At 36.2% G+C, this 16,785-nt stretch overlaps 1 protein-coding gene across 1 annotated transcript in view; it reads right to left on the bottom strand.

The window, feature by feature from the left end:
- Window positions 1-7,335: 7,335 nt before the first annotated feature.
- LOC120414849 (ceramide synthase 6) overlaps window positions 7,336-16,785 on the bottom strand; it is a 45,427-nt gene continuing 35,977 nt past the window's right edge. Inside the window, exons 3-5 of the mRNA XM_052709815.1 lie at window positions 14,621-15,064; window positions 14,291-14,551; window positions 7,336-7,617 (exon numbers count right to left, since the gene is read on the bottom strand). Coding sequence (XP_052565775.1) covers window positions 7,453-7,617; window positions 14,291-14,551; window positions 14,621-15,064 — 870 coding nt within the window. The 3' untranslated portion in view covers window positions 7,336-7,452. The remainder of the gene's footprint in view (window positions 7,618-14,290; window positions 14,552-14,620; window positions 15,065-16,785) is intronic.

Here is a 16,785-nt window from a genome sequence, read left to right as displayed (position 1 = left end):
AAGAAGATCCGAGTTGATACACCAGAGTTCTTAGCAAATCGATGAAATGAAATCGGCTTATATACTAGAAAGTGTATAAAGGGTATCAAAATCAAAATCAAATTATTCGCTCTACAGCATTGCCTTGGCGTTCTCGATTGCGAGATTCCTACTCGAAACTAGGCTAGGTGTTCGAAGGCTTGATTGTTGAGGCAATTGCAAACCTCTTTTTACACCTTAGCTTCCATCCACCCCGGGATTCGAACTGACGACCTTTGGATTGTTAGTCCAACTGCCTACCAGCGACTCCACCGAGGCAGGACCCAGGGAGACGACTCCTACTCCTGGACTGAGCTAACGACCTAACCTTTTTTTTTAGGTTAGTCCGGGACCAACATTTACTTCCCTTCCGACGGAAGGCGTGATCAGACAAATCTCGTCTCGAAAAATGCCACCGGGACCGTCTGGGATCGAACCCAGGCCGACTGGGTGAGAGGCAATCACGCTTACCCCTACACTACGGTCCCGGTCAATTTTGCCACTATTGGCATAAAAAAAACTCCCGGGTCCCGGGAGTTCCCGGGAAATGGCAAAATTCAACCCTCGATTCCCGGGGAAATTGAAAATCTCGAAAATCGTCACCCTCTACTTGGGAGATAAACCATTCGGCCCTGTCTACATATTTTTGAAAAATTCAAAGTGCATGTATTTCTGGGGTCCCTAAACTTCATGCTTCCCCTCGAGTTTAGTCTGCACAGTCAATTTTGTCAATTTTTGTAGGTCCGTGAAATCAAATTAAGAACAAAAAAAAGTTTTTTTTTCTTTTTTTTTAACATTAATTTTGAGTTCTGCAATCCCATTCTAGTCTAATTTGAATGGTTGATTGCCCATTTTGGCCGGCATATTGGATTTAGATTTAGACAATTTGTTTTTGGATTAAAATATAAATCTTTCTCAAAAAAATATTCTGTTTGAATTAATCAAAAAAATTTACAATTGTTTCATTCAAAACATTTAAATTGGACCATTAGTTGCTGAGCATCAGAAATTGAGGGATTTTTGGTGAGACTTTGAAAACTTCAATTTAAATTTATTTATTTTAATGTTTCCTAAACAAAATATTATGATTTTTTTTTTTTTGATAAAAATCTTTTTTTAATTCGTTAGACTTTAAGTAGCAAAAACAGTGAACTTCACAGAAATTTATTTACACTTTACATTACATTAAACTTACTTTACATTAAAAACTGTAAAAAGTAAATTAAAAACTGTAAAAAGTAAATTCTTCTAAAAACTGTAGTCATTTTTTTATAAGCTTTCTATTTTTTGACAAAAAAAATAGCCTCGGCATTTTTATTTTTTCCTACAACATTGCCGAAAACACCAAATCGATCAGTAAATTTCTTTCAAAAGATACAGATTTGAATACGTACGTGCTATTTTTGTCAAAACTGTTTGAAGATTTTTATAGGTGAACCAATGACACAAAATGGCTGCTTTGGTCATAGGAAAGGCCCCACAAAGTTTAAGCCAAATAATAAAATACAAAAATAAAAATGTAGCTGGATAATTCTCCGCCAACTGACACGAAATCGGAATAAAAGCCCCGACCCCTCTTCGATTTGTGTGAAACTTGGTCCTGAGAGGTAATTTTTGTTTCTGATAACGAATCCGAGCTCCATTTTTCGATATCTCGTCACGTCACTGGTTCAAATGGTTTCAAAAATTCTGCTATTTTTTGTTACTCGACTGTAATTTTTTTTTTACAATAATTTTAAAATTTTGTGTTTTTGTAACTTTGCAGGGTTATTTTTTAAGAGTGTAACAATTTTCAGATTCATGATCAGGGGCAAAAATTACCACTTAAGACGAAGCTTTACCCGAATCAAAGAGGGGTCGGGGCAACTGCTGTGTGAGTTGGTGGCTGTGAAATTTCGTCACTGAAACACTGAAACTGACTCGTAATTGGTATTTTCTCTGGATAGATACTCACCTTAAGTTTTCATTCAATAACTGGCAAAAAAATGGGAATAATATTAATATAAACATCAGTTTGACATTAGTCCGCCCATCACGAGCACTGATGCGCTCCACCGTCAGTTTACCGAGAGTTATTGCTTTCTTCTTGTTATTTCTGCCCTTCAAGATATCGCTTTCCGCTATTCTGCCTATGCCACGGAGCTTCGTTGTATGGTTACCACCGCAATTGGCACACTTGACACGCGACATCTGCTGCGAAGTTGGTTTCCCGGGTTTTTAGTTGCTAAAACTTTTAAGATAGAGAGGAAAAGGCTGTCATCAACGCAACTAAATCACGGGAGACTGCCACCGGTTTCTGTTATACAATTTATTTCGTGAATCAACTTCCACAGTAATTGCTTATCCGCAGTTGTTTTCTTCTGTTTTACTTGTATCTTTTTTTATTTCACTGAAATCATTCAACGACGACGACGACGACGTTCGATTTGACTCTCTGCCTTACACTTTAAACGTTACGATAAATTATCATTTACAGACAAGAAAAAAACACGATTGCTTCAAATATATATACTTGGTTGGTTGGTTGTGTAATGTGGTGTTTACGTGTGTGTGCTTGTATTACTACAAAAATAAAGAGATAATTCTAATCACCTCTTCCCGCCCAAGTCAAACATTGTCAAACACCAACAGAAACAAAATGAAGATTTCTAGATTAAATTTTCGAAACAACCTATCCCTCATGGGTTTCCTATGCAGATAGGGCCTTTTGAAAATTTAATCGAGATTTCAAGCCAAGCCGCGCGAAGCGCGATAAAACTTTTGATTTCTACGCACTTTTCGTCGACTTCTTTCTGTTTTTAAAGTTTCGCTTTCTTGACCTAACACTTACGATAATGCGTAATTCTAACTTTAGTTTTTCTCCTTCTTCTTGCTCTATTCACTAGGATGGAACCACGAAAAATAAGGTTTTCCAGGGGAGTTCTCTCGCTCGCGCTGTCTCTTAAGCCTAATTTAACGCAATTGGTTTAACTATTGTTCTCTCTCCCTCTCTCTTTCACCTTCTTTCTGCTCTTATTGTGTTGTATATGTCTTATCTTATCTGGTTCTAGCATGATTACTCTCTTTGGAAGATAAAACAAACATATATCAATGACGTAGCTCTGATATTAAGAATTTAACAAACAAAAAAGTGTGATTATTCTCATTAAGGAAAAAGGCATTCGCGGGTGAGAGTAAAGGAGAAAAAAGACTTTTGAAATGTTTAGTAACGGAAGGCGCATTTTGAATGTTTTAAACATCGAATCTAATAGCTAATAGTAAACACTCAAAAGCTTGATTGTTTGGTACACATTTTTTTTTAAACGGTTCAAGTTTGTGTAATTTTTACTCTTACTTTAAAGTTAGGGTGGTGCTGAACAGAAGTTGGTGTAAAATTTATGCTTTATTTTATTCCCTAAAATTTTGTCCCAAGAGTATTATTTTTCAACAAGTAATGGTACAGAATGCGATTGATATTTTTAAACTCTTAAATTGCTTGCACCAGTTTGTTTGTTTTTTAAGCGAACACTATCTTTCAGGACTGGGAATGTTGTGAAAAGAAAGCAGTTGTTTGTTTTACTCTTTAATAGGGTATATGACCCTATTTTGGACCTACTATGCAAAGCGTCAACATATTTTGCATGGTTCTCAGGAACAATCTAACTAATTTGGCTTGTTTCAGCATTGTTTTGTGCCTAAATTTATGCTTAACAAAGTGTACTATAGAAAATTGAAAATAATTTAACCATTTCATTGTAATAAGCATTTCAAGTAAAACATTTTTTGGATGCTTTTTGGACTTATTGAATGTATTTTGGAGACATCGCTGAACCTATTTTGGACCCACACTCTGATTGGTTGAAATTTATACAACTCGAATTGCGGCGTGCGGCGGCAACACGCACACTTACAAAAAACTCGGTTTGATAAACCAAAGGGCCTATCCACGATTATAATTTGGAAAATATTCATTTCAGAAATTAAATAATTATGATAAAACAATGGATTTGAATTTGAAAACGTGTTTTTATTATATTGAATGGAAACTAACACATCTTTAGCAGGTCTATGTCCTACTTACAATTTACGTATTCTTACGAACTAATTGTTCAAGCATTAGAACATAAAAGACAACCCGTTATTAGTCGCAATAAAAACACCTTAGCTTAAAATTAAATGAATGACAGAGATACATAACAAGTTACAATGAAAAAAGGTTCTAAATTTTACGCAGATCTTAAGTACAAATATTATTAAACAATCAAGAAATTTTAAAGGGAGATTAAAGCTTGTAACTTGGTGTGAAACTTTCTCATCTGTCATGATAAACTTTACAGTTGCTTGACAAAAAGTTTAACTACATGTTGCACTTTTAAGAACAATGTAATATTTGAAAAACTCTTTGTTTGAATACCAGGGTGCCTTTGATAGTTATAGTTTGTCTTGTTAAAAGCAGATTTGAGATGTTCAAACATTATTTTTACTTCGAACTACCATCACTTAGGTTGCTGATATAATTTTTAAGAAAATCATTCATGTCAATATTTAGTTAACTATGTTTATAAGCTTTTTAACAAAATACATATATATTTTAGGTAAAATTGTTAAAAATTCAGAAGTTATCCTGAAATTCGTTGAAACAAGTTTTGTATACATAAATAATTTCGATGGTTTTGTTCGAACGCGAATCAGTTCAATACGGAACAACGGATCGAGGTGCTCTTTGTTGCGTTGGGTTCGTATATTTCCAAGGAAGGTTCTTACGCCAAAAAGTTTCAACTTTGGCCACTCTGGAACCGATTCCGGAAAATCTGTGGATTGTATGGGAAAAGTTATATAAAATAAAATTTTGATCACAGGAGGCTGAATAAGTAAAAAAATTAAAAACGTCAACAAACGAAAAAAGGCAGAACGAAGTTTGTCGGGTAAGGCTTTTTTTTTTCGCTGATTTATTTTTATTAGGTCCTCTTCGTTACCGAGACCTGGTTAGGACCGGGGATCAAATATCGGGTAAGGCTTGTTAATTATAGATTTATATTGTTAAACATGTTTAACTGAATTCACATTTTATATGAAATTTGGTTTACTGAAAATGCCATTTAATTAGGATATTTCTTAAAATTATGTTTCAAAAACAAATAATATTTAATAATATTTATATTTAACATATTTTACCTTTTCCCAGTAGATGATTGTCCGAAGAATCCGAAAATAAATTCCGTTTTACGATCCAAAATCATGTTCATTGAGAAAATCATGACACTTTGAGAAGATTAAAATAAAGCTATTTATCAACATTTTCTTAATTATAGTTAACTAACTTTTTAACCTTTTCAAAATTTCATGAAAAGTTCTTCATGAGGTACTTTGAGCACTTCTCTACCACGGTCAGTATGATTCCATACCATTTTTCTAGCTGGTTCAATTGGGTCCTAAAATGAATCTTAGATTGCTGATATTATTGTTTACAGCGATAAAGCTTATTTTTCTGAGTACAATGACCCTTTGTACGACTACATAGAGTTTAAAATGGATTTTTAAATCAATTTTGAAAAATTAACCTCGCGGTCCTTCTTGACAGAAAAGCTCCTACTTGACAGCTCGTTCCAAGGGGACCATAGTTGATTCATCGAAAAAATGTTGTCTTGTCAAAAAAAAAAATTCGCATTAAAATAAAAAAGTGGTCAGAAATGGTTTTTAATCGTGTTTTTTACCGTTGTACATAAAAATTTACATAGGGCTTTAGTACCCAATTGTGTTTCTAACATGATTGACACGGTAAAATCTAAAAGTGTGATTTATTATAAGCCAACTGCCAATTGTGAAAAAAAGTTATACCTGTATTTTTTAAAAATTATGTATAGATAGATATGCAAAAATCAGTTAAAACTTACAAAAAATATATATTTCCAATTGTATATTTCTCTGATTAGTTTGCAATACTTCGTAACAGCCATCACGATCTCCGACAATTATTTGATTTTTTTCCCTGAATCAAACCAAATTTTGTTTGTTTTCCAGTAAAGAGCATTAAATGACAATTCAAAGCATTTTTTTATTTATAGTTCGTAAATTGATCGAGAACTGATCGAAAAATTGTTTTGTTTACAACTAGCGCTTAGGATCATTTTAAAACTAATTCATACGACTTTTTCAAAAACCACTCGTAAGCAATGTTGACAGCTCCTGTCACGGTGACAGCAGACGATTTAATGAACTAGACCCTTTAGATTTTCAATCGTTTCGCCTTCAATCCCAACAGGGTAGCCAGTTTGCATTTTTTGAAGCAAAAATTAAAAATATATGCAGCTAAATTGGTGATAATGATGTTAAGACAAAAATAAATCAACATCAGTTTAAATTTTGGGATACTTTGCAATCGGTCCTAACAATCATCTATATCTCTATCATCAATTTGCATTTTTATCGTTGAAAAAACATATTTTCATTGTTTCTGTTAATCATTTGCTTTTTAAAGCTTAGATTTCTTTCAAATAATTACAGTAAAGAAAAGCAATTCAAAATATTAAATTAAAAAATTTCAATTAATTTCAATGAAATATCGAAATAAATTGATAAACAAAACTGGCAACACCTTGTTATACATGTGTTGGTGATAGCCTTGAACCGACGGCAAAGTAGCTCCAAAAACTGATCCAACGCGGCTGATTTGAAAAAATATTTTGAATTGAGTTTTTTTCGATGATAGAATAGTTATTCCAATGGTTTAGTGACGAAAAACATAAAAGAATTAAATAAACAACAGTTACATTGCTCGGAAACCGGACGAAATTGCTTGGTATCAGTGCAAAACAGAAAAAATCATCAAGGTGTCGCGAGCCAAATCTGATAAGCAACGGGGCTGAAATATTTGGACCTAATCGATGTGCTAGGAAAATGGTAGGAAATACGAATGGCATTGGAAAAAGTGGCTGAAAAAGCGGAAATAATCAAAAATGTTTGCATTTTTGGAAGAGGTAAGCTACAAAACGGTCCTGCTTACACTTTCTGTTGGTTGGATTCAGTGAATTCGTACTTTAAAAGCCTGAACTACCTCGATTAATAAAAATAGGTCCAAAATAGGTACTAGGTCCAAAATAGGGTCATATACCCTATATATCGTCTAGGACACTTGTTGTGTTGGTTTGTGTGATTTTACTGTTTCCAGTTTACTGTTCAACTTTCTATTTTAAACAAATAGGTAACGAATGTTTTCATTTTCCCCATTTCTTGGTTTGTCGTTTGTCCACTCATTTATTAAATTAATAAATATATCCATAGCAAAAGACGTTTTCTTAAAATATTCTCAGCAGCAGTTTAGACATTTACTTTCGCGCGTTCTCTTCAAATCATTTCAAGAATTAGTAAATTTCATTTCTAGCTCACCCACCTCGCACACGAACCTCGCTCAAACACTACTGATTATACCGTTCAACAGCTTACCCGCGTGTGGGATTACTTCTTCTTGGGTGATGACTGGTTGGAGGCTTTTTTACTCGGGGATTGCGTCGCCGTTGGCTGCTTCTTTGGGGTTCCGCCGTTGGAGGCCACGATCGGGCGCGCGTTCTCCGAGCTGTCCGACAGTTCGTCGCTCGAGCTCGACCGGACGTCGCCCTCCATCTGGAAGGAAAAGGGAATAGAAGGAAGATTTTATTTTGTGAGTAATTTAATTAATGCTTTTTTCAATTCTTCATCTCTTATTGGATGAATTCTATCAGTCACCCAGTCTGAAATTCAAGTTTTATTCTCGATTCTTGGATTATATCAGTGGTCTAAGTCCACATCAAGCCACCAATTTTAGAAAGTTCGACGCCAACGAATTTTCAACGATAATTCGAGAAAATCTACCGCGGTAAATCGAAATCAATTAACCCTTTCAAGCCTGATGGGTCATATATGACCCAAAAATGAAAATTTTCAAAACTAGCCTATAATTTTCGTATGGTCTTAAGAATCATTTTCACATCATTAGATTAAAAAATATTTTTTTGAAAATTCAGGCTCGAAAGGGTTAAACAATACAAATGTGGTGTCCTATGTTTTGCATGAATTTAGCTCAAATTTCGACCCTCGGCCTAATATTGCATGTAGAATCGACCAAACGAGATTCACACATAAGTGGTTATAACATTGCATAGGGTTGTCAGATCTTCTATTTTTTTTTGACGCGTTGGATACGTCTTTTGGTTACGCATCCAACAAGTACTAAAGTTTCACTTAAGTGCTCATAACTTCTGATAGTGTTATCAGATCTTCAATTCATTTGAAAGATCCTGCAATTATTTAACTAACGATGGGTTGGCCATAATTTTTATCAAAATATCTGAGATCCGGCCTCCAAAAAGTGTACAAAAAGCACTTAAGGGGTTACATACATGTAGAAAATCACAAAATTTCATATTACAGAAAATTTATTAAATCCACTTAAAAGATGATTTTCAATCACTCCTGAAAGTTTCATGAAGATATTTCATGATTTAAATGAGTTAGAGACGATATAAGCTCAGAATTTTGCCATGCGCAAAGCCAACTGTCTAACTTTCTGAGCGTTTTTCTCTGAACACCAAGTTGATTTACGGGTGCCACGATATCTCGAGATGGGATTGACCAAATTGGCTGAAATTTTGGGTGAAAACTCCCAAGACATGTCCCGTGTGCATGACGAAGCCCGATTTTAAAATTTTGAATTTTCAAAAAATACAAAAATCAAAAACTGGCGATTTTTTATATGAAAAACTGAAAAATATTTTTATCTTTTTTTTAAATAAACTTTTTGAAAATCGGCCTTCGTCATGCACACGGGACCGGTTTAACGAGTCTTTACCAAAATTTTGAGCCGATTTGGTCGAAGCAATGTTGAGATATCGTGGCACCCGTTTTCTGAAACTGCTAACTTCAAATAGCTATATTTCAGCAATGATACAACCAAATGTCTTCAAATTTGTTTTGTTAATAGATGAAAATGTATATTTTAATGCCCTGAAAACAGATTTTGAAAAAGTTTAATTGTGTGCTCAAACCGACCTCTGACATTTTTGCCGATTTACATGTATGTAACCCCTTAAGCGCTCAAAACTTCTGATAGGGTTACCAGATCTTCGATGTTTTAGGCTCATTTGAAAGGTTTTTCAATTATCCATCGAATGACGGGTTGCATGATGGATCCGGACATCATTTTCTTAACTACTCATAACTTTTGATAGGGTTGTCAGATTTTCAATATTTAAGGTTCATTGGAAAGGTCTTTAAAATACCTTTCTAAAAATGTGTAACAAGACGGAGTGTTTCTTTTGAGTTTTTTTTCTTTTTAACAATCTTCCGGACTTTGGCCAATATGGCTTTTTTTAAACATAACTTTTGAAGTATTTTTTTAACTTCAAAATATCAACTAGGTCTTATTGTCCCGCCCGTGTGGATCAATCGGACCACGCACTGGACTCACAATCCAGAGGTCGACGGCAGAATCCCGCGGCGGGCGCTCTAAAATTCTTTGTGTAAATATGGGTGTTCGGCGCCGTCGCTCCGTGCCATACTTTCATACACTTAGGAGCCCAGGGCGGCGAAGTCCTTGTAGATCAGTGTTTCTCAACCTTTTGCGATCCATTCCCCCCTTGACTGATTTGCAAGAACTTCATTCCCCCCCCCTCCCTTTTTTTATTTTTTTGCACAAGTATAATTGCATCTTTTTCAGGTTTGCAAATAGATTACAATTTTCATAACAAATTGATGTGTAAAATACGCAATAAACTATAGAAGGTATTTGAAAACGTTTTATTTTTATTTAAAAAAACTTACAGACAATTTGACGATTTCGCAGGTTTAAATTTGAACGATAGTTTGTTTATTTGATCATTTTTTCTTTTAAAAAAAAGCTGGTATTCTATTCCTTCTTTTCGTTTTAATTACAATTATAAATACAATTATAAAATATGTACAAATATAAAAAAAAATATCTGCGACAGAAGACAGATTGCTCTAAAAAAAGTGAAGAATTCAAATAATCTTAAATAATATTTGAAAAACTTTTTTTCAATTTCCAATTATTTTTCAAAAAAATGATCTTGTTAAAAGGTTACAAAAATCTTATAGAATCCAGCGAAAAAGTCTGTCACAAAAAAAAATCTTGTGTCCAAAAAAATACAAATGCCTGAGAAATATTTAAAAAATCATTTATTGTTTCAAGAAATGTAAAAATTAAGAGAAAATGAAACTTTCATAATTATTTTTTGGGAAAAAACAAATGTTGTTATTACTAATCAAAGAAATTGAAAGCTGCAAAGAATGTGTCAGATAATGATTTAAGAAATTGGATGTTTATTGAACCCTCATTCCCCCCCTAGAATGGCTAAATTCCCCCCCAGGGGGGAATTCCTCACCGGTTGAGAAACACTGTTGTAGATAAAAAGGAAGACACTAGTGGTTGGTACTAGCAATGGTGGCCGACAGCTATAAAGTCAACTTCGTTTTTTTTCGTCTTATGGGGCTCCAAGACGGATCGAATGAGCCCAAAACGGTCAAAATCGGTCCAGCCAGTCCGGAGATAATCGAGTGCAAATTTTTCGGTGCATGGACTCACATCCAGACACACGCACAGACATTTGCTCAAAATTCGGAGGTCAAACTAAGAAGTTCATTTTTCATTCAGCTTGACTGATGGTATTTTAACTCAAATCTGCATTAATGCTTTTTTAAATTATGTTGAATTTCGCAATAAAAAATATAATTTAAAAAAAATCTCGTTATTAGGGCCTTTTAATTTTCCAACTGTTGTTCATAATGGACCCTTTCTAAATCCAATTTCGAAGAGAGCTGAAAGGGTACTAAAGCGCTATCACCTGATTGCTGTTTGGAATGATGTTTATGGGCCCTTTTATTTAGTTAGAAATAATGAGGAATTCAGCGGTAATTTTGATATTTGGCGAAGTTTTGTGATAGAAGGTTATAGATAAGGTATGTGAAACTTTAAAAAATCTTCAAAAGTGTACAAAACAGCAGCCGCGGCAACAAATAAAATTATGTATTGCGACGAAGTTTTTAACCAGAAATCCTTGGTGAAAAATAAACCAAACTTTGTTCGCAATTCGCAATTTTCAGTGTAAGAACGGGCCTTGACCGATCTTATGCACCAGGTTCCCGACGAACACGCACTGCCCTTACACCTACTGACCTACATCTCACCCTTGCTCTGAGTCAGTACGAGCAACACGCTAGAACACGCTTTGAGTGTTCGTGCCAGGCATGCACACCTTCTTTTCCGGTTACGCATTTTAACTCGGCCGGGGGTGGTACATTACGTAGGGTTTGATGTAAGTATAAGCGCCTAACCATTTATAGTGTGCCTATCAACTTTCATTAAAGCAAAAAACTGTTTAATTTTTAGTTTGAATTCAAAAACTAATTGTTATTTACTGTGTATTGTTTTCTCCTGAAATCTTCCCTATTGTTGAGTCGTGTTTATCTGTTGCTATTTCTTTTGTCGCGGTGTTTTGTTACAATATTTTGGTCCTAAGCATTTTAGAAAAGTTTTTCAAAAGTACAATAGTAATATTTGTGTTAATCCTTTAATCATTCCATAAATTGAGTAAGGGCTCGAACCTCACTTGCTTAAGAAAAAGGTAAAGTTTCAAAACAATGGACAGTGAAGGAAATATACTATGTAAAGAATCAATAGTAAAAGAAAGATAGTAATTTATGAAGTAGATAAAGAAATTAACAATAGTTAATAAATAGAGGGAAGATGAGAAATTATTCAAATAGATAAATAAAGAAAAGGCACATGATAAACAAATTTGACGTCGCTGCCAAATTAAGGGAAAGCCGACAGTTTGTTACAGCAGCATCAATTGGTAAAATAGTGTGGAAAAGCGTTGAGAAATAAGAGAATCAAATAAGTAAAATCGAAATCAAATGGAGGATAGTAAACAGAAGCCGTTTTAGAAAATCAGTGAAACAAAATAAACAGAAGATAGCTGTTAGCTGAAATGGAAAGAAGAGAAACCCCGTTCTGCGATGCTCAGGTACATCCACAGCAGTTGACTCAACATACTGCGAATCAAAACAATACCGTCTACAATCACAAATTACTTCCCTTTCCCACATTGACGCGCCCCTTTCTTTTAGCCGTCTCGACTCTGACCCGCGGTGGTCAGAGGTTTACGAGACGTTTCCACAGGCTACCAGCTAGGTTACACCTTGTCATCATGATGACTAAACCAAGCCAACGTGGAGGTAAGAAAATAGGACACTTGCAAGGAACCAGAGCCATGCTGTTTTGTCCCAAACAGCACTACAGATGTAGTTGGGCTCCTTCCGGGATGTTCCTCGCCTGGGTGTCAACCGACGAGTATCATCAGTATCATGCACCCTTGGCCTGCAAAAAATAAACCAAACTTTGTTTTGAAGTAAATTAGTGTTTAGAATGCATGTTCACTTTAAAACACAAAAGTTCCTCAACTAAATTTGGTAATATCGTGTATCTTACTAAGACACATGTTCTGGCAAAAAATAAACTTCCGGGGGCCATCGGAAGTGCAAAACCAAACAACATAACTTACACCAATGGTATTCCGGGTCTATAGGACCCAGAAATGTTTTCGGCTGCCAAAATTCGAGATTGTAACCGATTTTGGATGTCTTGACTTGAATGAAAGGTAGGTTGAGATGTCTTCTATGTGAATCACACCGGTAGAACCACCGGGAATCTGCTAGAACTGAAAAAGTCAAAGTCAAGACCTTTAGGACTTGTCTCTCCGAAACGATCTACAAAATCGGCTGATTTCGACAATTTTTATTTTTTTTTTGTATTTTTTTATTTGGCTCAATCTTTGTGGGGGCTTTTCCTATGACCAAAGAAGCCATTTTGTGTCACTGGTTCAAAGGTACGCAAATATTAAAAAATCTGTACTTTTGAAGGAATTTTCTGATCAATTGGGTGTCTTCGGCAAAGTTGATATTGATGAGGACAGTTCAGAAAAATAGGTACACGGATAAACAGCTAGAAACCATATTCTCCGACTTATCATCATGGAATTGAAAATTACCATCCATTGGACGCTGTCGTAATTTGGCTCCAGCAACGTGTAGAACACTTTTTCTCGACAGTGAACGATTCCGAGATTGGTCAATGAAGGTTGAAGATGCGACAGTTGAGTCTAATTCTCAATTTGGTAGGTAATCCAGACGCCTCCATATCTCAACCCAACACTAAGCAACTCCTACAAAACGTAATGAGTTCTATGTTCCGAGTTTTTAATCGGTGTCCTTTTCGAATTCCTTCTTGATTGTTTGTAATTCTAGTGGTAGGGGAAATATACCCATTTTAAGCCTAATAAGCGGTCATGTTTGAATGATGCTGGATAATCTGGAGTGTTCCTTGAAATTTTCTAAAACCAAGTATACCAACGAGTAGAGCGTGAACATTTCTGTTTATTTTCATTTTTATTAAAAGTTATGCTATTCCTTTTAAAAGCATTTAAAAAACATATTTCTCAAGTGCATTCGAATCAGTCGAATGCATTGGGGCACGCCCATTTTTCTATTTTCAGCTTAGTTCTTTTTTTCTTCCAGCGCTCTTTTGGATCTGCTTAGTGCTGCCAAAATTGATGAAATTTTAAGCGAACACTCACGAAAAGTAGCATTTATAGAGAAAATTTCCTGGCATTACTGGCTCACTCCAACAGGCGCCGCGGTGGTTTTGGTGGCCGCCCTTTTCCTTTATTTGCCTTCGCTTCTCGCTTGGTTTTCTTGAGCCTTCGATTGGAATGGGTAGTCCAAATTCAAACGTCAAAAGACTTGGGCGTTTGTTTTTTTGATGGCGCTTGCTAATTATTTACATGTTTCGGGATTATTTTTCAAGTGAGTGACTAACTAATGTTCAAAAGAACATGTTGCCGGTATTTGGAAGCAATTTCATATCTTAAGCGCTTTGAAAACGTTAGCGCAAGTGAAAAGCTATTGATGGCGACTTTCGTTAAGCAGTTAACCTCTCATCTTGCGTGTGGATGTGTGTGCCACCAAAATGATGAGAAATGGTCTCGCAAAAAAGAAATTATGATCAAAAGTGCATTAAGTTTGATCATTTTGGCCAGTAAATGGCATAAATTTGCGTGCTTACTTGAGGCGGTGCTGTTGCTGGTAAGTTTATAGCCTAAGTAGTATTGTTGGAGCTTTAATCGAGCATCAAACTCTTCATATGACGAAGATAGGTGTTTGATTAGAAAGGGTAAATTTCCCCTATCAGTTGTGTCTTGCATCTTTCGTATAAAACAAAAACCAAAAACCCGCTTCAACTCACCTGTCCTGACTTGATCGCCTTGATCGCGATCTGGATGATCAGGTAGGTCCACCCGATGTGCAGCACCAGCAGCAGAATTAGCAGCGTGTTGAAGATGTAGTAGGCGGGGAACATCGGCAGTATGCTCGGCGCCTCCACCGACGTGCTGTAGATGATGCGCGGGTAGAGGACGAGCCGCGTCACGATCCACACCACCGTGAACACGGCGAAGATGGTGTCGCACACCTTTTGATACTGGGCGTACTTGGTGATCTTGGCGGCCTAAAATGGATGGGGAGGAGGTTGGTTGGTTAGATTCGGTGTGAAGATGAAAGAAAAGGGAAGTAATACCTCCAGGAAGATGTCGGCGCAGTCGTGGACGAGCAGCACCAGCGAACCCACCCGGTGCAGGTTGCACACCCAGCTCAGCGCCATCAGCAGGATCGTGATCATGTGGTGGGTGAACATCTGCCAAAAGTCCTTCCGCTTGACGTCGACAAACTGGGACGCCGTCAGGGACCAGTAGAAGGCCATCGAGATCATGTAGTACCACCAGATGTCGTTCGTTACGGATTGATGCGGGTAGCCGTACCAGCACTGCTTGAGGTCCCACAGCCACGGTTTGTCCCACATTACGATGCAGCCGAAGATGAAGCTGTACGTGTAGTAAATGCATCGCCACGAGTTTTCGCAGAACTTGATCAGCGTCGTCGGCTTGTCCTGGGCTCTCCGGCGGCGCCACCATCGCTCGATCTGTCGCTCACTGAGTTCCGTCTGCTTGGTCAGTTTCACGATCTGGAATTGAGAATAGAGTTGGGTTAACTTTAGTTCCAACTTGAGCGGCCCTAAAAAGGCTAATAAAAAACAACGCAAAAACAATCCACCCTTAATCGTCTCCAGCATTAGCACAGAACTTTGGGTCGCGCATTTCTTCCCAAATTTGAGCCGGCGAGTACCGCAACAACCGGCAAGTGCCCATTTCCATCAACTTGACCAAATGCACAAACGCACACATATTTTCCGCCTACCGAATGCTTATTTATTCAATTTTCGTGTCTACCTCTACGCGCGGGGGAGACGGCGCAAAAGTACGTGAAGAACGTACGCAATTACGCGAGACGAGACGACTTAGAATTGAAAATTAGCACTGGCTGTGGAGTTGTGGCCGATGGAATAAATGTGGTGTGGCGTGATTCTCGACTGGATGGGTTGTTATGTAACAATAAGAAAATTGCCTCATTTTGATTTAAGCAAAAAATAACATAACGTATTCTATTTGAATTTTCAAACTTCAAATATGTTCAAAAATGAATCATTTTATTTGCCAAACTAAACTCAGACCAAACTTGCTAAACTTATCAAAAGAAACAAGCAGAAAAAAAACATACAAAACAACTCATTTTATCCTGCGTTGGTTTTGTCATATCTTTTTTTCGAAACTACATTTCATTATTAAATATTCATTAAAATTGTTGATTAATAAATAAATAAGAATTGTTATTTTCTAAAATTTGCTACGATTTTAAGTCTAATACAGAAAAAATTAGAACAGGTATTGCTCTCACACATCCTAACGAACAGCTCGATCGTTTGAATTCTACCGAAATCCCGATCACCTCAATCGTGAATGCATTCAAATGATTGCTGTCACCACACTTACCCCCACAAGCAAGAAAGATGTTGAAAAGAGAGAAAGAGAAAGCATGTGCCGTCGTCTCGCCCGGCTGTTTGAATGCAAGGGGGTGTGGCTGCCAATCCCCGCGTGGTCAGAGCAAAATCCAGCATAAAGCTGTCAGACCAAAGTTGGTTTTGTTGCCAATCCCCCTGTCAAACCAAAAAGCAAAAGATAAACAAACTCAAGACACTGATATTGGTGACACAAATTAGGCAAGACAATTTTGCAACAAAAATATTTTTTCAACAAAAAATATGTTTTGGAGCTTTGAAAAATAGTTTATCGACTATAAAATGATTCAATTAATCGGCTTTTTATCGAAAACAGATAAAATAATAAGATTTATAGCATTTTTTGTTTATTTAAAATTTAAACCAAATTTTCGGTGTTTACCTAAAACATCTTGCAATTGGCATTCATAAGCTAAACGACATGCGAACCTAGTGTTGAGTAGCAGAACAGAGCGAACAATGTCGATTGAATTTTTTGCTCTTTGAGGTTATGTATGCGAATTCTGTGTTGTTAAATTACAGCGTTCAAAACAACTTTCGAGCAAAAATTCGAGCTGATACTTTGTTAACTTTTGATGCTCTATAATTTTAAACAATATTTTTTTTCAAAATGATTTTTTTTCCAAATTTTTTTTATTGCGTTAATTTATAGAGGGCAAAAAGTTTACACTCGTACTACTTGAAATTTTTCTCAAAATTGTTCTAAGAGCTGTAAATTCAATTTTAAGTTTGCATTCCTATATAACCGATAGCTGACTCATGAGCACTGTCAAAATCAGGCAATCTCTGTCAGTGACCGATTCTTTTTCAAGCACTGATTGGGAAGCATG

The sequence above is a fragment of the Culex pipiens genome, chromosome 3 (assembly GCF_016801865.2).
Source record: "Culex pipiens pallens isolate TS chromosome 3, TS_CPP_V2, whole genome shotgun sequence".
Taxonomy (NCBI): Eukaryota; Metazoa; Arthropoda; class Insecta; order Diptera; family Culicidae; genus Culex; species Culex pipiens.
Note: the sequence above shows the minus strand (reverse complement) of the source record. Positions and strands in the feature narration are given on the sequence as shown.